Source organism: Anabrus simplex, chromosome 7, assembly GCF_040414725.1.
Source record: "Anabrus simplex isolate iqAnaSimp1 chromosome 7, ASM4041472v1, whole genome shotgun sequence".
Taxonomy (NCBI): Eukaryota; Metazoa; Arthropoda; class Insecta; order Orthoptera; family Tettigoniidae; genus Anabrus; species Anabrus simplex.
This window is the reverse complement of record NC_090271.1, coordinates 293,378,318-293,404,753: the sequence shown is the minus strand read 5'-3', so window position 1 is coordinate 293,404,753 and position 26,436 is coordinate 293,378,318. Positions and strand designations below refer to the sequence as shown.

The following is a 26,436-nucleotide window of genomic DNA, read 5'->3' as shown; positions in this document are numbered from 1 at the left end:
GATTTTGCTCCTTTTTGAACACAACACAATATGGTATTTTTCGCAGCACTTTGCACAGAGCGAACATATGCAATTCTCGTTTGGTAGGTGGAATTTCTTATTGCTACATAACTTGTGGTGGTAGCCATGAATGGCTAATCTTGTGATCGTGCGTCTTTGTTCTTCGTTAGCGTTTGTCCATGATCTGTCTTGCATTGCATCGGTACTGTAAAATTCTAAGTCGATGTCCATTCGTTTCCTTCGTCTAGCAGCTAGAACTGGTGAGTGTCCCATACACTGGAACCATACTCTAGTTGGGGTCTTACCAGAGACTTATATGCCCTCTCCTTTACATCCTTACTACAACCCCTAAACACCCTCATAACCATGTGCAGAGATCTGTACCCTTTATTTACAATCCCATTTATGTGATTACCCCAATGAAGATCTTTCCTTATATTAACACCTAGATACTCACAATGATCCCCAAAAGGAACTTTCACCCCATCAACACAGTATTTAAAACTGAGAGGACTTTTCCTATTTGTGAAACTCCCAACCTGACTTTTAACCCCGTTTATCAACATACCATTCCCTGCTGTCCATCTCACAACATTTTCGAGGTCACTCTGGATTTGCTCACAATATTGTTACTTATTTATTACTCTATAGAGAATAACATCATCCGCAAAAAGCCTTATCTCCGATTCCACTCCTTTACTCATATCATTTATATATATAAGAAAACATAAAGATCCAATAATATGGCGTTGAGGAATTCCCCTCTTAATTATTACAGGGCCAGATAAAGCTGCCTACTCTAATTCTCTGAGATCTATTTTCTAGAAATATAGCAACCCATTCAGTCACTCTTTTGTATAGTCCAATTGCACTCATTTTTGCCAGTAGTTTCCCATGATCCACCCTATCAAATGCTTTAGACAGGTCAATCGTGATACAGTCCATTTGACCTCCAGAATCCAAGATATCTGCTATATCTTGTTGGAATCCTACAAGTTGAGCTTCAGTAGAATAACCTTTCCTAAAACTGAACTGCCTTCTATCAAACCAGTTATTAATTTCACAAACATGTCGTATATAATCAGAAAGATGGCCTTCCCAAAGCTTACATACAATGAACGTCAAACTTACTGGCCTGTAATTTTCAGCTTTATGTCTATCACCCTTTCCTTCATACACAGGGCTTACTATAGCAACTCTCCATTCATCTGGTGTAGCTCCTCTGACCTATCAATAATCAAATAAGTACTTCAGATATGGTACTATATCCTAACCCATTGTCTTTAGTATATCCCCAGAAATCTGATCAATTCCAGCCGCTTTTCTACTTTTCAACTTTTGTATGTTATTGTAAATGTCATTGTTATCATATGTAAATTTTAATACTTCTTTGGCCTTAGTCTCCTCTTCTATCTGGACATTATCCTTGTGACCAACAATCTTTACATACTGCTGACTGAATACTTCTGCCTTTTAAGATCCTCACATACACACTCTCCTTGTTCATTAATTATTCCTGGAATGTCCTTCTTGGAACCTGTTTCTGCCTTAAAATACCTATACATACCCTTCCTTTTTTCACTAAAATTTGTATGACTGCCAATTATGCTTGCCATCATGTTATTCTTAGCTGCCTTCTTTGCTAGATTCAATTTTCTAGTAAGTTCCTTCAATTTCTCCTTACTCCCACAGCCATTTCTAACTCTATTCCTTTCCAGTCTGCACCTCCTTCTTAGTCTCTTTATTTCTCTATTATAATAAGGTGGGTCTTTACCATTCCTTACCACCCTTAAAGGTACAAACCTGTTTTCGCATTCCTCAACAATTTCTTTAAACCCATCCCAGAGTCTGTTTACATTTTTATCTACCGTTTTCCACCGATCATAGTTACTTTTTAGAAACTTCCTCATGTCTGCTTTATCAGCCATATGGTACTACCTAATAGTCCTACTTTTAAGACCTTCCTTTCTATCACATTTATTTTTACCTACGACAAAAACAGCTTTATGATCGCTAATACCATCTATTACTTCAGTTTCCCCATAGAGCACATTTGGTTTTATCAGCAACACATCCAGGATATTTTTCCATCTGGTTGGTTCCATCACTTTCTGAATCAGCTGTCCTTCCCATATTAACTTATTTGCCATTTGTTGGTCATGCTTCCTGTCGTTCGCATTTTCTTCCCAATTGTCATCTGGCAAATTCAGATCTGCTACAATCACATTTCTTTCCATGTCGTTTCCCACATAGCCAACTATCCTATCAAATAATTCCGAATCCGCGTCAGTGCTACCCTTTCCCGGTCCGCACACTCCAAATATATCAAGTTGCCTATTATCTTTAGAAATGAGCCTTACACCTAGAATTGCATGTGTGTCATCTTTAACTTTTTCGTAGCTTACAAATTCTTCTTTCACCACAATGAATACTCCCCCTCCCACCATTCGTATCCTATCTCTACGATACACACTCCAGTACGACATAAATGAGAGAAAAGTTCCTCCTAATCAATACTATTTTATTGTCACACGTAGGACTGGTTTCGACCTCTCAAAAGGTCATCCTCAGCTACACTAGAATTGCATTTACATAATATGCCTCATATTGAGAGCTAATGACATACTCTAGAATTCAACTATTTTAAAGTGGTTATACCCATGCTGAGAATTCAATATTATACAATTACAAAAATTAATTGCTCTTATTACACTCAATGTACATATGTGAGAAACTAATATGAGTTTGTCTTTTCTACAATGTGATGAGTATGTTGGAGTATTTTTTAAACATAGGCATTTGCCTAGTCAGTTGAATTGATTTCCAATCTTATGAATATTTAGTCCTGTGTGAAATGAACTTAGTTGAACAATTGTAAAATAATCAGTATAATACTCGTTTTAACAATAAATTACACTAAATGTAGAAATATACATGTTGATAGTTCAATAAAACCAAGTAACTAGCCAAAATAAAACATTAGTAAATGTAGTTTAACGTTCTAGACTGCACTGTTGATTGTCTAATATGGCAGGTAACAGTGGTTCTTGCGTTGTACCGTTCGTGTTATATTAGAATAATAAGAAGTTAGCACATAAACACTTAAACACATTAAAACAATAAAAGTCACAATAAAAATTAATGGAAATGGTTTAACTTAATTGCACTGTTGACTGTCTAAATCGGCAGATAATAGTAATTCTTGCGTTGTTGCAGTGCGTATTATGTTAGAATTATGTGAAATAACTCATAAGCAAAACTCTTAAACACATTAAAACATTAAAATAACTGTAATGTGCGTTGGATGTAAACTTCAGTTGACAGTCCAAATTAATAAGAGACAGACACTTTCTTATGTTGTTTGCAAGTTTTAAGCTTAAATTATTGTAACAATTGCCAATTTGTATGGAAATTTACTCAACCACTTTCCAATTTAGTATTTGTAACTTGGATAATCTATTTGTTTGACGCTGATTAATGTTCTAGAAATTGTTCCTTTTTTGAATCCAAGGTCGTTAATGGTGGCTCTTTCCTTTCTTATGATAGAGAATATCTGCAAGTCAAAATGATTGAATTAGAAATTCTGAGTGAAATAAATAAATAAATAAATAAATAAATAAATAAATAAATAAATAAATAAATAAATAAATAAATAAATAAATAAAATTTGAATACTAGTGTGAGTTCTATGAAAATTTACTTACTGCTATGGGGTGATTGAGATGTTTGCTGTTTGGCTGTCTCTATCGCGTATTGTACCTTGTATTTCTGATAATGTTGTCGGCTGTTGTGGAGGGGTTGGAGGGGTGTGTGGGGGAAGCCTTGTTGTGTGTATGGGCGGGGCCGGGCGTGTCCGCTGTCTGTGCTATGGCTGGCGTATGACACTGTTTGTTAACTAATTTGATGTAATCATTCTTCACAATTGGGATAATTTTATTAAATAAAATGTTGGTTTTCTCAGTTAGTTCGTTGATATTATAATTGGGATTTGTATATTGATCAAATGTTATGTATAACTCCTCGTATATATTAAGCAAAGGGCCTGTCGGATTTGTATTTAATATTTTCAAATCATTTTCTATATCCGTAAAATTATGTTTGTAATCGTGCATGTGCTGTCCTATAGCAGAGAAATGATTATGCTTAATAGCGTTGACATGTTCATTATACCTTATCGCAAAATTTCTTCCAGTACGCCCTATGTAACTTGTTAGGCAGCTGTTACATCTAATTCGATATACTCCTGATTGAAAATATTTGTTGTTATTGTTGACTGATTTGGTATTATGTATAATATGCCTGCTGTTACGTGTAGTTCTGAAAGCTATTTTAAGATTATGCTTCTTAAAGACATTAGGTAGAGAATATATGCACGTGTTATTAAAAGTGAAAGTTGCGTAATCTTTTCGAAGTTTATCTGGTTTCAGCAGTGTAGTTTTGGGACGGGATTCGATCTTACGGATAATGGAATTTATCATCTCTTTTTTTGTAACCATTTTTTCAGGCTATTTCATGAATTAATTGTAACTCTTCGTTGAGGTCTGTTTTTGATAACGGTAAATTAAAGGCTCTGTAAATCATGCTTTGGTATGCTGCTTTCTTATGGGAGTCAGGATGAACGGAGTCCGTCTTTATAGTATTTATTGTGTGAGTGGGTAAATGCAATTCTAGTGTAGCTGAGGATGACCTTTTGAGAGGTCGAAACCGGTCCTACATGAGACAATAAAATAGTATTGATTAGGTGGAACTTTTCTTTCATTTATGTCTTATGCTGACTATCAATACGGAATAAAAAATGAAATTTATCAATCAAAACACACTCCAGTGCCATGCAAAAATGTGTGCATCCATAATATCATTTCTCAGCCATGATTCAACTCCTAATTACAATATCTGGTAAATATATATATATTATATATTAAATTAGTTCTATTCCTTTCTTTACAATACTTCTACAGTTCCACACTAACAATTTTATGTCATCCCTACTTGATTTCCAGTTCCCTGTTCCCTTATCACCGCATCCCTAGGCCACCCCGTTTACCTGAATGTACCTCCCTGTTATCCTTCCAAAAAAATTTCCTAACTTATACGTACCACTGCGGTTTAAGTGAAGGTCATCTGAGCGCAGATCCCTATCTCCTACCCACCCATTAGGATCTAGAAATTTCACTCCCAGTTTCCCACATAAACACTCCATTGTCTCATTTAAATCCCCAATCACCCTCCAGTCAGTATCCCTCCCATACAGGATTCCACTAATAACAATCTCCGCTTTCTTCTTTCTCGAAACACTGATAGCTAATACTCCACCTGCTGCAGATACTTTCATACACCAGACGCTGTACAATGAAGCTATTTTCATGAATATTCTCTACTAGGCATTCTTTGTTTATTGAAAAACCTCTTTCTACAGTAGCATTACTATGAAACAAAACAAGCACTTTTTGTGTTAAGTGGAATAGTTCCTTTCAAACAGTGTGTTGAAAATAGACGCTGCTAAGAAAATCATCCAATCGATCGGTTTTGGGGTCAAACTTCTTGAGATACTTCACTACTTCTACCTTTGATGCGAAATTTAAGCAGTCTCATTTTGCAATATCAGCTTCCATAGGAGCTAATTGTTTTGTCTCAACAAGAAATTCTAATGCAGCAGTCACCCTGAAAGTCCCTCTAACAAACTTGACAAAAATCTTCATACAAGTATCAACAAGAAATTTTCTGCAGTCTCCATAGAACTGAAGAACTTTCACATCTTTCATTCCCTTATCTTTTAAAGCTCCTGAGGCTGCAAATCCAATGTCAACAGCATGGAAGGGCTTGAGGTATTCTGTTTTCTTTAAATCAATCGAAAGAAGTTTCTTACTAGTATTTGCTGACTATAAAACTTGGTGCTTTACACTTCTTCCAACAGGTGTTCAAGCATAGTACTAAGATCAAAGAACATAAAAGGCAAAAGAAGATCAATACTCTGATACTTAGAGAAATATTGTTCCAGTTCAAGAAAAACAGAATCATGAATCCCAACTGTGCTGGGAGCAGATCCTTTCTTACAACTCTTTTTTATAATTCCAAATTTTTCTGACGCAGGAGGTCTTCCCTCAAAAGCATCAACATACTTCTTAATATGTGGCAGCATTTTGATAGCTATTTCAATAACTTTTAAGTTTTCAACCCACTTGATAGAGCAGAACTTCAGAGGAAAAAGATGTGATCCTGTTATGTGTTTGTAATGTGCGTGCCTACTTGGAAATTCCTTGAAGGAGTAATACATAGAGCGCAAAAATATGTTAATGTTCCATTCAGAGTTATTGTGTGCTGTTTTATATGCACCATGAATAGTATGCAAGGAGCAGAAACCAAAATCCAACAGCTCCGGGTCTGAAGGTGATTCACCTAAGTACTTCTTTAGATCTTTCAAAAACTTCAGGCTGTGTCGGTGCGACGTAAAAAAAACAAACTTCAGGTTGATATTTGCAGCATCTTTTTCGCATCCAAACCAGTGTCTTTCAAGTTTTGCAAAATTGTCATCAGAAAGTCTTCAGCAATAGTATGACCTAAAAATGCGGATGTAAGATATCTTGCTTGAACTAAATTTCCATCCCAGAATCCAACAGCCATACCCATTTGACCCTTCTTAGGGACAGAATTTAAACTTGCATCAAAAGACATGCAGGTAGTCTCCGTGTTTCAGGTGGCAGCACATCGGCCTCTCACCGCTGGGTTCCATGGTTCAAATACCGGTCACTCCATGTGAGATTTGTGCTGGACAAAGCGGAGGAGGAACAGGTTTTCCTCCGGGTACTCCGGTTTTCCCTGTCATATTTCATTCCAGCAACACTCTCCATTCTTATTTCATTTCACCTGTCATTCATTAATAATTGCCCCCTGAGGAGTGCAACAGGCTTCGACAGCCGGTACAATTCCTATTCTCGCCACTAGATGGGGCACAATAGAGAAATGGGAAAGTTAATATCCACCTTTTCAATACAATATATTACGTGAAGGTTTACATTTAAAACATCACGTTTATTTACATTTGGTACCGGTTTCGACAATGTTTGACGTCATCATCAGCCAGGACAACTATACAAAGATATATTACATTAATCGTGACTCCTACAGTAATATTACAATGATAGTATTGAATATAAACATGAGTATAATTAAAAAGTATATACATATACAAGCTGACAGTCAGTGCGATAAAAGATTGTTTTTATAATGTGTACACCATTAGTTAAAAAAGGAGAAAGTAATGAAAGTGAAGTATAATAATCAGCTTTTAGTGACATATATGTCTGTTGAACAGTAGGGTTATGTTTATGAAGGCTGTGTAGCCATGTTTAACATTATAAAAGAAGTAAAACACATGCTTAGTTATGAATGTTTCTACATAAAAGTATGTACAGTAAAATCTAGAAAGTATTCGAATATGGGTTGAGCTTGGACTTAATAGATTGGATGTCACAGCACATTGATGTTGGCATATAAGGATGTCCGTTGGTAGATTCTATGTGTAAGTTTTTGTACTCTAATTTTGTATGTTTATATCATATTAGTGGATAGAGCATTTTGGATTAAGTGCAGTTCTGTTGTGATAGTATTGAAGAGATTCTTGTGCTTTGAGTTGCGAGTACATAGGTTATTCGAGAAAGATCTTGAACCAAGACGGAACCTATAAGAAAATATAATCCGCGAATTTAAAATAACATAAGCCAAGAATGTATATTATTAATAAAAGAATAGAAGAGTCACCTCGGATGCCAAGCCAGTATTAAATGTGTCAGAGAGGAACTAACGGACTAACTGAAGGTAAAGGCGGATCTGCACGAGTGCAGAGAAGGGCGGAGTTTCTAAGTTGGAGGGAGGGGGAGGGCGATAGAGGCGGGACTATAATCAGGAGGGCGCGCAGGGCGGTAGGGGTAATACTTGAGCGTGTTATGTATTGTTTTGAAGACTGATTGATTTTTGGGTATTTTTAGATTATTTAAAATTTTAATGAACGTGTCAAACAAGATCGTAGGTTTTTCAGAGAGGTCATTGAGATTATAATTAGGGTTATAGTACTGGTCAAGTGATATATAGAATTGTTCTGTTAAATCGAGTGCAGGGCCTTTGTTTATTATTTCGATGATGTCTATGTCTTGGTCTAAGCCTTGAAATTTGTGTTCGTAGTCATTTATATGTTGTCCTACTGCACAGAATCTTTGGTATTTGATAGTGTTTACATGTTCTGTATATCTAATTTTGAATGATCTACCGGTTTGTCCGAGGTAAGTACTGAGGCAGTTGTTACAATGAAATGTATCTATATATAGAAATCTATATTTTTTAACTAAAGGTGTACACCTTATAAAAACAATCTTTTATCGCACTGACTGTCAGCTTATATATGTACATACTTTTTAATTATACTCATGTTTATATTCAATACTATCATTGTAATATTACTGTAGGAGTCACGATTAATGTAATATATCTTTGTATAGTTGTCTTGGCTGATGATGACATCAAACACTGTCGAAACCGGTACCAAAAAGGAAATAAACGTGATGTTTTAAATGTAAACCCTCACGTAATATATTGTATTGAAAAGGTGGATATTAACTTTCCCATTTCTCTAATGTGAATCTTGATTCAATACGGAATCTGAAGAATGAAATTCTTAATGTTAAACTAGATGGGGCTTCATTCATTCCATTCCTGACTGGATCGAATGACTGGAAACAGGCTAAGGATTTTCATCAAAAGAAATACAAAAGCAAGACACTCTTTAACCAAGTTGGTCAATTCTTTTTGGAAGTATGGACCCAGTCCATATGTAACGAGGTATACAAATTTATCCTTGTGCAACTTGAACTTCTTTGCAATTTAAGTGTCAGGAAATATGATTTTAAAAAGATCACTATTGCCAAAACTTCTTGCAGAAGAATGGGTCACAACTTGAGGAACAGCCCACAGTATTTCTGCAGTAATAACTTCACCCTTGATAAAATTGTTAAGAGTGCTTCTGGCACAACACAAGTATGCCTATCAAGTTAGCACTTCACCAAGTTTAGTTTTCACTGGAACATAGTTTGTAGTTTATGGAGCAGCATTCACAGTAACAGAGTCTGTAGTTGCTTCCTTGGCAGGTATCATGTGAAACAGATTTTTGCTGGAACTTGAAGCGTTTACTCTTTCAATGTGTCTTTTGCCTTAGCCATGAGACAGAACCGAAGACACCCCCATGTTACTAATATCAAAACTAGTCCTATACAAAGAGCAATAAATACCCTTTATAGTTATCATTTTCCACTCTCAGAAGCCAATTCCAATCTTAATTTATTGTTCTGTACAACCAGTGATCTTTGAAGGAAGTTTTTCCTCTTATTTTACTCATTGTCTCTGAAAAATAAGTACAACATCAATGTAAGGTTTTTTTTTTTTATAAGTTGCTTTACATCGCACTGACACAGACAGGTCTTATGGTGACGACGGGACTAGGGGCTAGGAGTTGGAAGTAAGTAGCCGTGGCCTTAATTAAGGTACAGCCACAGTATTTGCCTGGTGTGAAAATGGGAAACCATGTTAAACCATCTTCAGGACTGCCAAGAGTGGGGTTCGAACTCACTATCTCCCGAATACTGGATAGTGGTCGCACTTAAGCGACTGCAGTTATTGAGCTCGGTAGTAAGTAAATAAACAAATAACAATGGAAGAATTATATTATATGCATAATATAAGCTACTTGAAGTATAGCATATAATATAATGCATACATTGTTATTATACTTGAAGTGTTGCAAAAAAATCACAAGTTATTATTCTAGTAACTGCACTGTTACTACTGTACTTCGTAAGTATTACTTTTCCATAAAATCACTAAGTTATAATGCCAACCTAAACAATTGTTCTTATTATCTGGACTTTCGGAGTGTAAATATCCAGGGTAGATTATAAAGAATGATATTTGTTCCGGTATATTTTATAATTTTTCCAGTATATGATTCAAAATTTCAGCATATTTCCAGTACCTATATTAAATTCTATTACTTCCAGTATCAGTAGACACCATGAACCTCTAACTGCTTTCCAATCTTTTCAGCTTCCAAAAAACCTCACCATTAAGTCCACCAACAACCCATTCATGTATCTGGCCACTTTATGTATGTTCTAATACCCTGTTTGCTGACAGGTTTCAAGAGCTTGTGGCTCTTGAGCTAAGTTTTACAATTTCTGCATACATCTGCAATTGTTCTTTTTAAGCTACTTTCAAGACCGAAATGCATGTCTACTAACAATGTCTCCACCTTTGCACTTGCATCCAATGAGTAAGGTGCATTATGAAGACTTTGCTGGTTCAGATATTGTTGGCTCAGACATGCTTCTCACTACTGCAATTGTCTTTCTGCCACTTTGTCAAGTTTATCAGCAACAAACTCCTCAGATTCCACGTTGCTAGTCTCATGATAGATCTCACTTCGTTGAACCGGAAATGCTTAGCACCTCCTACCCACTTAAGGGCTACCTGGGACTAGGGGTCTCTGCTCTATTAACCTTTTAAGTGCTGAGTTACCAGTTGACTGTTTGGTACCTCAGTGCTGAGTTTTTTCATTCGTATGTAATTTTTTTTTTGTAGAAACCTCAATTTTTAACGTATCAGTGGGATGATCAGCTTAAAATGTTTACAAATGTTGGTTCTTTATACATCTAAATGCAAATGGAACACTTATGTTCAATATTATTTTGAGAGAAAACAAAATTACACTTTTGTGCCCATGCGTACATTATCTTTATACAAAGTAAAGAGCCCAAAATAATACTATTTCCTAAAATCTGTATGCACTAATATATGTAACTTCTCAGGAGTACATAAGTTGATTTTTTAAAATATTTTCTAAACCCAGAGTGAGGTGATAGTTAAATGTTTTCTACTGGTTTTTTGTGATGCTGATTTGTTCAACTATCTGCACCAACTCCAATGGCACAAAAGTTTTTAAAAAATCCATAATATTCGGGTTGTCATCAAACACTACTTAGCCCTCAGAGTCTGTCACAGTTACTTGAAAGTCTGGTGGAGAAAAGTAATCTGCCCGCCACGAAAATAGCGATGAAATAGATTTTGAACCCACCGTGCCTTTCTTCTTTCGTTTAGAATGAGGCTCTGTTTCTCTTTCACAATATTTTTGGAACTCTCGGTATCACTCTCACGGGTTTTTTTTTCTATTTGCTTTACGTCGCACCGACACAGAAAGGTCTTATGGCGATGATGGGATAGGAAAGGCCTAGGAATGGGAGGGAAGCGGCTATGGTCTGAATTAAGGTACAGCCCCAGCATTTGCCTGATGTGAAAATGGGAAACCATGGAAAACCATCTTCAGGGCTGCTGACAGTGGGGTTCGAACCCACTATCTCCTGATTACTCTCACTTTCAAAATCGTTTAACAAATCATTAAAATCACCATCTCCATCATCACTTTCCGCTATGGTTAATAACGGAAAGATTCTTTGATCCAAAATAACAGCACTGCAAGAGCAACTAGATTGTGGTTCTGCCATGTTTGTTTACATCACAGAAGAACTCTACAGATGTCTACAAAAAGCTCTGTAAGTTACTTACCGAAGCTATAATCAGTGATCAATCAGTTCTACATAATGCCCAACAGATGGCAGAACATGTCAGATATCAAATTGGCACTCGAGAGTGAACTAAAAAAAAAATCTTGCGCACCGTCTATAGACAGGCATAGTAGTGCTGGACCGGCCGCGTCAGCACTTCTATAGGCCGGGTGTAGCACTCATCGGGTTAACTCTATTCATAATGATGACATCCTGGGGAAAATATAACCAGCGTTGTACCGTTTTCATCGTCCTGATAACGGAATAAAGGATGTCATACGATGTTAAAAGTTTGCCATGCACGGTAATGAGATCGCAAAGATTATGTAATTGAGCCATACATCTAAAAAGAACGAATATATTAAGTGAAATAGGCCGTAATTTCAGAATATATATAATATGGACGCATAAAATCAAGGAGGCCATGCATGTGACGGCAAAGATGTTCATTTGGCGAATTAAGTATGCCTAGGTCATGGAGTTAGACGTAAAGTTATAAAGGATCCATGCGGCCGTGATAAAAAATAATAGAAAGTTTTTAAAATTGTTAAAAAAGAGGAAGTGGGTGAATAATAAAAAAATTTGGTACGTAAAACTTCGAAGTAAATTTATCCACGAAAAAATAATCCTCGCGGAAAGAAGAAGGGAGATATTTCAATTAATAAGAGCTGAAGAACCTGCACAGTGAAGAAATTGTAGAATTACGCCTATATCTGATCAAACATCGAGGCGGAAAGTCAGAAGAAGTTGAATAGTATCCGGACAGTAGTCGGAATATAGACCGAAGGCCGTTACGAAATACCAAGTCAAATTTAACGTATTATAGGTTGATTGGCTGGATAAAAAGAAATTAAAAGCTAATTTGATGATTTTTACCTGTTAGAATCTGTCACAAGGAATTGACAATGAATTTCTGACATAATAACCTGAAACAAAAATATAATCTAGATTCTTTGTAGAACATTCTGAAGGATATGAACGTGATATTAATTGCCATATTGGAAATGTTTCTTTCACATATGACTAACGGCTACAACATGAGAAGCTAAATCGGAGATGGAGCCGACTTTCTGACGTAGTGTTATTTATAAGTTTCATTTCCGTATTGATGGATATTACTTTACAGAAAAACAATATATATACAGATCTCCACCTTATCAATACAAATTTATTTTACATTTTACATTAAGCAAGTAAATATATTTACTATATTTACTTGCTTAATGTAAAATAAATTTGTATTGATAAGGTGGAGATCTGTATATATATTGTTTTTCTGTAAAGTTTTTCTGACGTAGACCGCCCAGCTGTTCCTGCTAACCCAAGTTTTGAGACTACAACTTGATGGTGATGTAACGGATGTTGGGGATATTCTACGCAGCCCTAAGATGACAACATCGGAGCTTAACCCAGTCATCTAACATCAGCAGCCGCAAGCTAAGTTCCAAAGAATTATTTTATTATCTTGAAACTAATGTGTCGTAGACGTAGTATTTAAATATTTGTAGTGAACATTGGTATGTTGCTTGTTACGGAGTTCTTCGTGATGAAATCTCAGTCGATACTATCTTCGCAATGAGATTATCCTAGCTGATTTATCATTATGGGAGTAGGTATTTCTTCCAGAGTTTATAATCAATGTCATTGTATAGGAATGTTTATAATTGAACGAGGCGAGATTTAAAGTGATGTTTTCAACCATTATGGGATTGAAACAACGTATACAAAGAGACATATCCCAGACGTAATGTTTTAAAGAAGATAGTTGATTTCTGAGTAACTTAGATCTGGTTACTATTACGACGCGATGACATGTGAGTAAATATTAACTTGTTTAGTTTATACATGTGTTTCATTTACAGGATAACGTGTTCATGTGTATTACAAATGAAACTTAACCCAGAAATGTACTGTCGCAGTACATTAATGATATGTTAAGATGATTTGCCACCTAGTTGGAAATGATAAATGTTTACGTAGGGAAGTTAGGATTTGAGTGACATGTTGATGTGGATTTACGAATAATTATTCGCTGAGATATATTTATGGGAATGAATGACGAGATATTATGATAATTAATATTGGTAAATGGAGAGATAGATATGCTTATGGATAATTTTGGTGGTAAATACGACGTATTACCGGCCAATGGTGATGTTTGACATATGCGGCAAGATATTAAAATGGTAATGCGAGATATTTTGGGTTAGTGGTACATGAATACAATGAAATATATCGTAGATTTCGTATGTGGGTTACCGTAAACTGTCTTCAGATTAAATATCCAAATAAGAAATTAAAAAAAGGAAACTTGTTGTCTTCATAGAGAATATGTCAACGTTGTATTGAATATTATTTGAAGTTTGGTATCGAGAATGTATTTAATTGATAGAGCAACTTCATAATTTGAATCTCTACCACAAATAAATAAAATAGGTTACCAAATGCATTCCTACGAATTTTTTTGATACTTGATTGGACATTGGTGAAACCATAAATCATGATAGGTATAATTTCTATTTGAACTACGATAATAATTGATCTTTATACAATACCTACATTTAATTTTAGGATGTTATCTGAATATTTTAACCAAATGACATGGTCAAAGTGACCAATATTTTTCATTTAATGATCGATATATATTTGAAATAGCCATTTTGAGCTGTTATATACTTGGAACTTACTTGCGACTGCTGACGTTATAATATTGGAAGATATACATTTGTTAGTGACAGAATATCAATTTAATATCGACGAAAATAAGCATTTTTTTTTTAGAAAGAAACAAGAGCTGATGGACTCAGATTAAGCATATTTATTATAAAGTTTACTAAGGCTTAGGGACTTAGGTTTTTTTACCCAAATTAAATTTTTCTGCTTATCAATTAATTGTCATTATTATTATTATGAGATAATTAATTTCAGAGAATATTAAACTACATCTTCAACAGATAGAATATGTACCTACGATTTATGTGATTAAGAGAATTTATTCTTTATTTTTATGATGCGGATAATAAGTGCAAGAGGATCAGTTGAATCAGATTGTAGATAGATTAAATTTAAATTTTTCCATATAGAGAGGAGGAAGATAATTGATGTAAATAAATGTTATCAGATTTTCTTTTATGATTCTAGAATCATGAAATAAACTATAGATTATTCAATTTAGAGGTTATTATTGAAGATAGGCTAATATCATTATGGTATAGATGATTTTTAATTAATTAATTTTAAAAACATTTTATTTTATTTTGTTTTCTTCGAATGATTGGACTTGGACAACTTGACATTGATTCCGGTGGATGGATGGTATCGACGGTAATTTATTAAAAAGGAAATGCGGTTTCCCAACTGACCTCACGTAAAAATAATACTATTCACAGATGCATTTTAATTATTCCTGAGAGGTGTCGCGTGGCAGTTTAAGGATTATCCTATCGATAAATGTGATAAGAGAAATGAAGATTGCGATATCGCTTAAATTTTATGATGCGGATACTGTTTATTCAATGAATGTTAGAAGCGAGCATAGCTACCGACACTTAGCATAGTTTTTTATTAAATGCATTGGTTCATTTAAAGATCCGTAGAAGTGATGGTTGGATGAGGGGAAAATAGCCGGAGCAATTGATGGGTCGCCCAATATTGTGCAGGAAAGAAACCCCCTCAGGATGGTGCAGCGTGGTTTCCCGATTCCTTCTCTGGTTTCTGTATAGCAGCCCCTAACCTGGGGTACAGACGCTGTCGATAGCCGCCCCAAACATGGAGAAGAGACGCTACCTATATGATATTTGCCCCTAATTGGTGCAGATACTTTTACTCCATTAAACCGTGTATTGTGTTGCCTCCTCCATCAACTACACTGTAACGCAGGTCTTACCATTGAGATCTTCCCATCACCATCATTAAAATTACTGTAAATTCTTTATCTCACAAGAAGATCATCTGGTGTTGCATATCAATAAACAAACCCCCAATGTTCAATGACATTTCACTACAGGCAGTAAATTAAAAAACTTAGATTACATTAATATGCAGCGCAGGAAAGCATATGTACGGAAACATTACATTGCTAGTGATTGCTTTCAAAGGGAGGGTCTCCTTCAAGATGTTGTGGCTACTCCAACCACTACTCTTATACCTTCATATCTTCCACATAATATAAATAACATTTGTTTGAGCGCCAGTTGCTTTTTTAAGAAAAACAACAAAATTCGGTAGAGCATACCTCTTATATCAATTATCTCAAGGCGTGAGGTGATAAACTCACATATCTGGCAATATACAGGGATATGGATCAGGACAATATTAAATTACTGTTGCATTTCCACAACTGAGGATTGTACATGGAACTGAAATCACTTATTCTAATTAAAATAAAACTGAGTTTATGACTATAATTTACGTCACAATGAACAATCATTGACGTCTTTTAATTTAACAAAAGAAATATATCGTGAGATTTGCGGTACTAATAAAAGGAAAATTTAATCTAAACAAAAAAAAGCTATTGGCATGAACTTGAAGTGAGATGTGATATCGCCGCTGATTACATTCTTCTTCATGTTATGAATGCATAACATGTCTGATGTTTTAATTACCTGATGTCGGCATACACCGCTGTTGAACTTGAAATTCTTGGGAAAACCTCTGAGCTGAAGTTGGGAGCCGTCTGCTGTTATCTTCTTATATAATAAGGAGTTGGCCTACATACCATGTACGTGTGTAGGGAGCTCCAATGTAATTACGTCCACTCAATATATTATAAGAAATTGGAAAATATTATTGAAACATCTTGTGAAGTCCATCCTCACAAGAAGATAATGTTTCTTTATCTGCATAGTACCCGTCTCAGCTCGGATACAACCACCACTTGTAGACCTCCTCGATTATTACTTCTTCAAACACAACTCTTAGCTCTGACCATCACACTAAGACCACTTCTTCCATTTGATACATCTGACTGTTACATATGATCTGAATATGATGAACTGAATACCTCTCCCCACCGTTGCATCAACTTATATATAACCTCGCGATGACGACTCATCTCCCTACTCACTGTTCATCCCTTCCACTTCAACATACAGTAGCTGGCGAATACTGACACTTGGTCGCAATCATGTGCCCACGCACTGATGTCATCAGTCATGTGTTGTCTAAGCGTACCCAAGCGGATTGAGAATGACTAGGCTGAATGCGTCACCGGGAAATCTACTTGCACAGTTAAACATAGCCTCGATTGCAAAATACTATGCCAGCTCATCTAGCCAGAGTTACAAGCCACAGCATGACAATATGAAACCAACAAATCTCACTTACTACAATACAGAATAATTACAAACAAATTTCACTTAACCTATGATTAAATACAATAATATACGTGATACCTAATTATTACAGTCTAAATGATGAGAAACAGAATATATAAAATCTAATGAATCGGGTTAATAATAATAATAATAAATACTGAATGGAATCTGTAACCCTGTTGTACGGTTACAATGTACAATTGAATGAAACCAACCAAGTGGGGTCTAATGGTTTATGTATTAGCTGAAAGCAAGACAGGCTACATCCCTGCTTTCGTACCATACTATTGCAAGAGTCTAGTATGACTAGAATTGACTTTCACTAGCAGATTAGTACTAAACCTGTTGCTGTCTCTGTTGGCAAGTGCAAAATCTACTCCAGCTATGAGCTAGCAAAGGAAACAACAAAGCTGCGCATTCATCTGATACTGTGCAAGCTAACAGAAGAGGCTTAACACAGGAAAAAAAAAAAAAAAAAAGCATGAAGTGAAGGCATATCAGAATTCAGAAAAGGATGTGATGTTCTTGGCCTGGAAGGATAGGACTGTTCTTATGCAGAGTACTTTCCATAACCCTTCCACTAACTTGGTGACAAGAAAATCTATGGGAAGGTGAGTAACTGGATTTGAGAAGCCAACGGTACCTCAGACTATTCTCAGCATATGGGAGCGATGGACCGTGCTGATTACTATAGTGTCAGTTATGCCTTCATGAGGAAATCACACAAGTGGTGATGCAAATTATTTTTTTTGTGGCTTCTGAAAGTTCCTGTTGTGAACAGTTTTATTCTGTACAACTAGGTGAAAGCAAGCTATTCCTCATCTTCGCTATCGGGAGATGTTGTTGGAGCTCATTGGTGACATTCAGAACATTAACAAGGCAAAATGTGATCACCCATGAGCTGTCAACCAGGAAGAGAGACTAGAAGGATATCTTTTCATTGCAAAGAATGAACAGGGATCTCTGGACTGTGCTGTGTGCAGTAATAGGTAAGGATTTTTCTTTTTTTCTTTCTCGTTTTGGAGCTGGCATAGAACAAGGTGTATTATTGCTTGGAGCCCAATGGGATAACATAAGGACATTCGCAGTTCAGGGAGCAACTTCATGGTGAAGGTGTAACATAAATACATGATCAAGAGAGTTGGGGGGAGGGGAGTAAAATGAAGGTGAAAGCAGGCAGAAGAGAAACTGTTTTCTTTGTAAAACTTCTTCTAGGAACACAGGACTTCACCCAGGGGAATGGTTTGAAAAATATGACACCCTGAAGTTATTTAAATAGATAATTTGATGCTTGTTGTTTAAAGAGGCTTAGCATCTAAGGTCATCAGCCCAACATATAATTAACTTGTATGCCAAATACTCCTCAAATTTGAGAATTTAGGCCTATATTTTATCAATTATTGTGCATGCAGTACCGAAAGTTTTTTTTGCTATGTTGCTTAACGTTGCACCGACACAGATGTCTTATGGCGACGATGGAATAGGAAAGGTCTAGGAAGTGGAAGGAAGCGGCTGTGGCCTTAATTATGGTACAGCTGTGGCATTTGCCTGGTGTGAAAATGGAAAACCGTCTTCAGGGCTGCCGACAGTGGAGCTATCGAGCTCGTTCTAAAAGTTATCATTCTGTCAAAATAAACTTGAATTTGGCAAGTAGTACAAGGGGCCGATGACCTTCGATGTTAGGCCCCTTAAAACAACAAGCATCATCATCATCATCATCAAGTAGTACAAGATGTTTTATTAGATTACTCTAAAATGTAATGCACATTTGTGCGCAATTTCTTCTTATTATTATTGCTTGGAACCCAAAGGATGAACAAAAGGACATTCGCAGATCAGGAAGGAACCTGATGGTGATGGCGTAACATTAATTCATTTTCATCGGGTATACATCAAGAGAGTCAATAAGGTCAATCTGATGCCCCAATTTTGTGCAAGGTTCTCTTAAAACTTGGTCAGCCAGGTACTGAAAAATGAAGTTCTACAAAAGGATGCTACAGATTCATTGATATCAGGGTACAATACTCTACTTTCGTACGAGCGTAATCCACTAAATGAGTTGACGCTAATAAATAGAAAAATAATTGGCTCCTAAGACTAAAATTATGTTAAATTAATTGAAATACCATACAACTAACCTTTAGCAGCAAGGGCCATTCAGACGTGTCCAATTTCTCAATTTTTACTGAAGACTCCAACTTGAAGCTATATTCTTGATGTATTTCACCAAGTGACTTGGACTTTTTCTTTTTCTTAGGTTCAACACCTGATGATCAAAACAGAAATATGTTTCAGATACATAGCTGAACAGCATGAGAATTTAGCACACAAGAGAGAAAAGCATGATATTTTTACTTTAAGTAATAACGAATAAGTGTTAAAATATTCTAAGAAACATACAATACGAACGTGTTTTAATACATTTACGACCAAAAAATAATTGTTTTACTTACTTTGGTCCCCCATGGTGCCAAACACGTGGTTTAATGTAGCTAACACCACAACCGGCGTTAGGAATGTTTCGAAACCATCCCGCTAGATAGAACCATTATCTTCAAATCCAGGTACAACAACATCACGGAAGTACGTATGAAATATCAAATGTATTGGACTCGTCGTACATTACAAGGATTTCTAGATCTTAAGTTGCGTGTACTGTGTCGCGGTAAGGGTGTTTGTAACATCGTTTGTTTTCATTTTGCGTTCAAAGATGAATTGCGGCAAGTTGAAGTTTGTTAATTCTGTTGAGGATAGGTTCAGGTTCTGTTCGTTTTTCTTTGAATGAAGGGCTCTTCGCTGATATAACCGGATTATTCCCTTCAGATCTTCGTCTACACTGGCAGTAATGTGTCGAATGGCCTTCCGTTGTTGATATTAGGTGTAGTTAGCTTGTGTCAAGGAAAGTTATAACCGACAACAATATTTTATGTTAATAAGTTTTGTATTTTTACGATCTAGAAAGTTTTCACAAATTTAAGGATAACACCTTAGCTCCGTATTTATTAATACTGTACAAGCATGGACACTTCGGAATTCTTAGAATGTTCGAAAGAAAATGTTAAACCGTTGGCTAAAGGACGTAAAGCATTAGTATTGGGTACTGCCCTTCAAGCTGAAGAAGATGATGAATTACGTCACTATCTGTTGAAAAAACGGGAGTAAGTATAGTCGTGTATAAGCTGTGTATAATTGGAATCTAATGTACATTTTCCGAATTTAACCGTATCAATGTCGCTGAAATATTTTGCCAGAGTGCTCATTTTTCGAGGAAAATTTTCAAAACGTACACTTTTTTGTTTACGTTGTAATATTGTCCGGAAAGACATTTTAAACGAGAGAATGAGTATAATACAAAATATGAATCAGTTCAGGGAAACCATGGTATTTACACTCACCAAATTGTCTGCAAATTGGTCCCTTTTATTATTGGAAGTGCACACAAATGTGCAGAGTACAACCAAAGAAATGATTTAAACATTATTTCTATTAATATTATTTAGTTTTGCGTATTCACTTACGGTTTTTGTTCGCTTTGTACACAGTTCGATGTGATAACGATCACACGTTTTTTCACACAGTTGGCATATGCAAGTCTTCACCAGATTGTGGTACATCTTTTTTTGCAGAGGTGATGATGGAAGCCATACACAGACAGTCTCGTTAGTACGTGTCTCATCTCGAAGTTTGCTGAAGTCCAGGTCCCTTTTGCTCTTCAGTAACAAAACACAAGCCTTAGTCACTTAACAATAATTGTTAAAAAACAAAGCAGCAAAAACTCAATGTAACACTGTAACGAGTGAGTCCTCACATTGTAGGTTATAAGTATTATTGCGTTTATAATCTTCGAAACACCGCACTAAATGAAGATATGGCTTGTCCTTGTAGGTCTTGCAGTAGTCAAGTATCACTTTTCTTTGCTTCCTACTGATACAAAGAGCACACCTGACAGAGCAGTTTTCCTTCTCCATATAGTGAAGTCTTCCATTTAGTCTTTAATCTTTGGCCCCTTCTTAGGTCTCCATCGCTTTCTCACAGGTTTATCCTCCCATTTTCCGCAAGCGATGTGTAACTAGTGACACCACCAAAGATTAATGGTAAGCATGATGTGACATTGATGTCCACTGGTGCTCCATGGACTTGTAGAGAATGTAGTCTGAGTTTATTTATTTAATAGCGCACAAATGTGCATTAAAATACATTAATCTTTTGCATATTCTAATAAAGAATTTGTTCTCTTGTTGCACATGCTGAAATGATAGCTATCGTAATGTTTATCACATAACATATACACACAATGTAGGGATGGTTTGCGAAAGCCTGATCGCCGGCATAGACGATGGTGAAACCCATATACAGCCAGCCTATTTAAAGCACTTCTCATGTCATTATTTGGACCAGTCCAGCTGCGGTCAATCATAGCATCAGTTGAATAAAAGTCCAGGCTGATTTCTGCTTGTTTTCTCTTTCTCTTGAAGAACTACTACTTCTTGCTGCGTATGTGGAAGCTGCAGTCTCATTTTCAAATCTTCCAGTAAAAAAGTTTCTTTGGATAATTCATACGCAGGTCATGATGGTGACATTTTGGAGATGCCCAGTGTTTGTTTCAGAAATCTGGCCTTTACATTTTCAGTAGTCCTAAGATCAGACACAGTTAGTCTTTCCCAAATAAGTTCCATACCATATGTGAGAACTGAGAGGATCTTGGCGTAAAATAAGGCCATGGCTGTGTGTAGCGATAGTCTAGTCGGTATGTACAATATAACTATTTATAATAGTTTATTTAAATCCGCCTTGATCAATACACTCATTAAATGAAAGAAACATTATTTATTAAACCATACATGTTTCGGGAAATCTCAACCATTCCCTTCATCAGTGGTTAGATCAAAGAATAACATAATATGACACAATCTTTTGTTTTACAATTTGAAGGGGTATTGTGTCCCAATACATCATGTCAAAGAGTAAAGAGAACTTGTGAAATATTATAAAAATGATCAATACATACAATTTTGGTTGAACTGAATGAGAAACACTATACAAATTTATGATCTTCAAGTTTTTCTTCTTTTCTTCTTCTTTTTGTTCCTTAAATGATTATATGCTAGCCTAAACAGTGGGTTATCTTCTGTACTTTTCTCATTTAAACTTGATTCAGAATTACATTTTTGTGTAAGGTAAATTTCTAAATTTTCCAAAACATTCATTAGTTTTCCCTTTTTGGTCGAATGTAATAATTTCATGTCATTGGAAATGTCTGTAAATTTATGATTCATTTCAACCATATGTTCTCCCATTGCCGAATATCTTTTATGTTTGACCGCATTAACGTGTTCTTTGTACCTTATAGCCAAACTTCTTCCGGACTGTCCTATGTATCGTTGTTTACATGTTTGGCATGTTAATTTGTAAATTCCTGATTTATTAAATATACATTTATTCTCTATTTTATCTGAATTGAAAATTATCTTATTAGTATTATTATCCGTTTTGTACGTGACATTGATGTTCTTTTTTCTGAAAATTTTAGCCAGTTGATAAGAGTGCTTATTTCAAAAAGTTAGAACTATGAATTTCTTTTTCTCTTTTCTCTCTTTAATTAAAGTTGTTTTAGGTTCATTTTTCACTTTATTTATCATTCTATTAATAAATCTGTTGGAATATCCGTTGCTACGAGCGATTTGATGGATTATATTTATCTCTCTATTATAATTCTTCTTAGACATAGGTATGTTCATAGCTCTATTAATTAAACTGTAAAATGTTGCCTTTTTATGTTGACCTGGATGATTGGAGTCATTTCTGATAATAGTATCTGTTTGAGTAGCTTTTCTGAAAATTTGGAAATCAAAATGACCAGAATTTCTAGTAACTGTCAAATCTAAAAAATTTAAAGTCCTATCATTTTCAGATTCCATCGTAAAATGCACTTGTCTATTCAAAGTATTTAAATACTGTAATATACCATCAGGTTTAACCTTTCGTTCATCGATAATAACAAATATATCATCGACGTATCTCAACCATGTAATCAATCCATCTATTTTATCCACTATTTTATTATATTCCATGTAATCCATGAATATGTTAGCTAAAATACCTGAAGCTGGCGAACCCATTGCTAGGCCTTTAGACTGTTTGTAAATTTTGTTGTCAAAAACAAAATAGTTATTTTCCAAAGTAAATTCTAGTAATGTTAAAAATTCTTCAATTTCCACCTTGCTTAATTTGCTGTGTTGCATTAAATTCTTTCTTACTATTTGTATAGTATCTACAATAGGAATGTTGGAGTACATATCTTTGATATCCAAACTATGTATCGTGTAGTAGTCTGTTAGCTCAATGTTTTTAATTCTGTTACAAAAGTCAATAGTATTAATTAGGTGTGTCTGGCTATAAAACTTATAGTGTTCTTTTAAAAATATTTGTATGAATTTGGCCGTCTTATATACTGGACTATTTCTGAAATTAACTATTGGTCTAATAGGAATTTCTTGTTTATGAATTTTCGGTAGTGCCTTTAAAGTAGGTATTTCTGGGTTCATGTTAATTAAACAGTTAGTATCTTTGGAGTCTAATAAAAAAGTTATGTTATTGAGAATTTGTTTAAGTTTTTTCTGCATAGAAGACGTGGGATCTTTTTTTATCAATTCAAAATTATTGCTAGTTAGAAAATTCTTAGTCTTTTCAATATAATATAATATAATATATATATTTTATAATGTCATATATGCTTGTGATGGCTGCTAAAGATCTTTCTCTTTTGTGAGTTCTAAATGAGGTGACTGTAGGTTGTAAAGTGACACCCAGATATGAGAAAGAGTTCACTATGTCTAGGTCTACCCCTCCACATTGTATTCTGTCACTAGATGCGATTCTCCCCCCTTTCCGGAAAACCATCTGAACTGTTATATTCTTATTTATCACAAGGCTGTTGTTGACGACATACTCTTCAAGTTTGTCCATTGATCTTTGTAGCTCTTCCCTGCTAATCGAACCCACAACAATATCGTCTGCATATTGATAAAGTACCACTGAACTATTGTCAATGACCTGCATGATATCTGCTAAGGTTATGTTGAAGAGGAGGGGGCTTAAAGGGTCGCCCTGCAATAGTCCGTTTCTCCGAGTTACGTTGTTCGATGATTTCCCATCTTGCACTGTGATCTGGTTGAAGGCTAGGATATTGTTGACTGCTATGGTTAGTGGATTATCTTGTCCAATCTTATTGGCCAGTTTTGTAATTAAAATTTTTCTGTCAAGTAGATCGAATGCCTTTTTCAAGTCAACAAAGACTGCGAAGAATTTGCCCTTTTGATGTTGTGTCATGTATGCTATCAGTGAGGTTTGCTATTGCATGTAGTGTTCCTCTTCCTTTTATAAAGCCGAACTGCTGTACTAGAATCTTTGTGTAGGTCTCTGTGACGAGCCTGTTCTCTAAAATTCTTGAATACACTTTGTAGATGTTATTTTTTAGAGCAATTCCTCTATATGAATCAGGATCATCTGTCTCCCGTTCTTTTGTACAACTTCTATAAGTTTGATTGTCTCCAAATTTCCAGAATTTTCCCTAGGGGTAGACCTAGACATAGTGAACTCTTTCTCATATCTGGGTGTCACTTTACAACCTACGGTCACCCCATTTAGAGAAGTAGTCTGAGTCAATGTTGGATACTTCTACCCCTCCCATTTCCTACATATCAGGGCTGGCCACAACGAGGCTCGCGAGCCGCATGCGGCTCTCGAGTCAGGCTCGTGCTGCTCTTGACACCAAGCTTAGAGTAAATTTAATTTATATAATTAATGGAAACTAACATCTCACGGCCCGCAGCAGTCAGTAGCAGCGTTGTGCGGCTTAACGTTATTTAATGGTTTGAGATCAATTAAACCTTCATTTTCATTCCTGGAAAATCCTTTTGCTGTTCATGTTGTGGGCAATGGCTGTCCTGTTTCATCACCAATAACAAAGGATACAGCAGCTGTAGAGTTCGAGCTACTAGAAATACAAGAGGACGAAGGAGTAAAAGGACTCAAACGAAGTGGTGTTTCTACCATAGACTTTTGGAAGAATGCTCCAGAAGAAAAATACCCACTAATAAGTGTGCTAAGACACTTATCTCAATCTTTGGGACTACACTTGTGTGTGTGTGTGTGTGTGTGTGTGTGTGTGTGTGTGTGAATCACTGTACTCAACGCTTAAATTCATTAAATCTAAATATCGATCTTAACTGATGAACATTTAAGTTAACTTGTGTGAAATGGGCTTACCAATTATCAGCCAGATTTAAAAAAAACTAACAGCCAAAATGAACACTCAAAGAAAGCACTTCTCAAAAGTAAAATTTCATTCCTTGATGTGTACCTGAACGATAATGTTCTGTGTAGTGTAGAAAATAATGGTTCTTTCATTTGTTATAAAACAAAAAACGTCTCTTCATTTTATAAATCATTTTCTAAACATGCTCACACTTTTATCTCCTAAATTTGCGGCTCCTAGAATTAAGGTTAGTGGCCACCCCTGCTATATATTAACTGGGCAAAAGTTTCCTGCTGAGCATTATTACAACCCTCTTGTCTTTCCTGTAGGCTTTGTCTTCTCCCTTCATCTTTTTACTTACTTCATGGTGCTACAATCTTCTGAGAACCTTGGCCTTTATATGACTCTTGTTTCTTCATTGGTTGTAATCTTGCATCTCTCTCCACCTTTCCATCATCTTACTAAACACTTTCTTTTCCCAGGCATTCAGTTTCTTCTCTTTAGCCTTTGTAATTATTGATGCCTCCCTGTCTTACATTAGGACCGGTTTGATCACTGTTTTATAGAGAATCAGTTTTAATTTCTTGCATGTATTTTTACTGCCCAGGAGAGACTACGATGCTTTGTATGCTCAATTAGCAGATTTAATGCAATTTATTATATCTGCCTCCAATTGAAGTTGTCTATTGCTTCAAAGGTGTACCCCCTCAACGTGGAGACTCTTTCTGTTCCTTCTTGTCTTTTCAGATTAGACTTCAATTCATTGATCTGTTTCATATGGCAAAAATTCAGTTACTGCAGACGTTCTTCATTGCAGCTATCTAGGTGCGATTACACTGTCATTTGTCATAAATGACAAGCAGAGACTGGATGGGCCCAAATAAGAACATGCACAGTGCTATCAACAGGCTAGCTGTACACAGATTTCATCATAAGCTATGTGTAAAAGAGATATATCACGAACCAAGCGACGAATGCGTGTGCAAATTATGTGGGGAAAATATGAGAACGATACCACTTCAATAAGTGTAGCAAAAGAGAAAAGACCTTACATGAATATAGTAAAGAGTAGATTCAATTTATATATGGCCATTGGCTGCAATGAAACTATTATTATTATTATTATTATTATTATTATTATTACACTGTCATTTGTTTCTTTCTCACTGACTTCTCGCAGTGGACGTAATTGTGTGGTGCACGAGGCTGCCAACTTTTTGACATTAACCCTTTTACTCTCAGGCTATTTTCACCAGTC

The 26,436-nt window shown here is 35.6% G+C and overlaps 2 protein-coding genes across 2 annotated transcripts in view; one reads left to right on the top strand and one right to left on the bottom strand.

The window, feature by feature from the left end:
- Positions 1-19,485, bottom strand: part of Nop60B (dyskerin pseudouridine synthase 1 Nop60B) — a 172,073-nt gene extending 152,588 nt beyond the window's left edge. Inside the window, exons 1-2 of the mRNA XM_067151745.2 lie at positions 19,375-19,485; positions 19,060-19,187 (exon numbers count right to left, since the gene is read on the bottom strand). Of these exons, the coding sequence (XP_067007846.2) occupies positions 19,060-19,187; positions 19,375-19,387 (141 nt within the window). The 5' untranslated portion in view covers positions 19,388-19,485. The remainder of the gene's footprint in view (positions 1-19,059; positions 19,188-19,374) is intronic.
- A 43-nt stretch (positions 19,486-19,528) lies between these two features.
- LOC136877585 (mitotic checkpoint serine/threonine-protein kinase BUB1) overlaps positions 19,529-26,436 on the top strand; it is a 402,777-nt gene continuing 395,869 nt past the window's right edge. Inside the window, exon 1 of the mRNA XM_067151742.2 lies at positions 19,529-20,079. Within this exon, the coding sequence (XP_067007843.2) occupies positions 19,940-20,079 (140 nt within the window). The 5' untranslated portion in view covers positions 19,529-19,939. The remainder of the gene's footprint in view (positions 20,080-26,436) is intronic.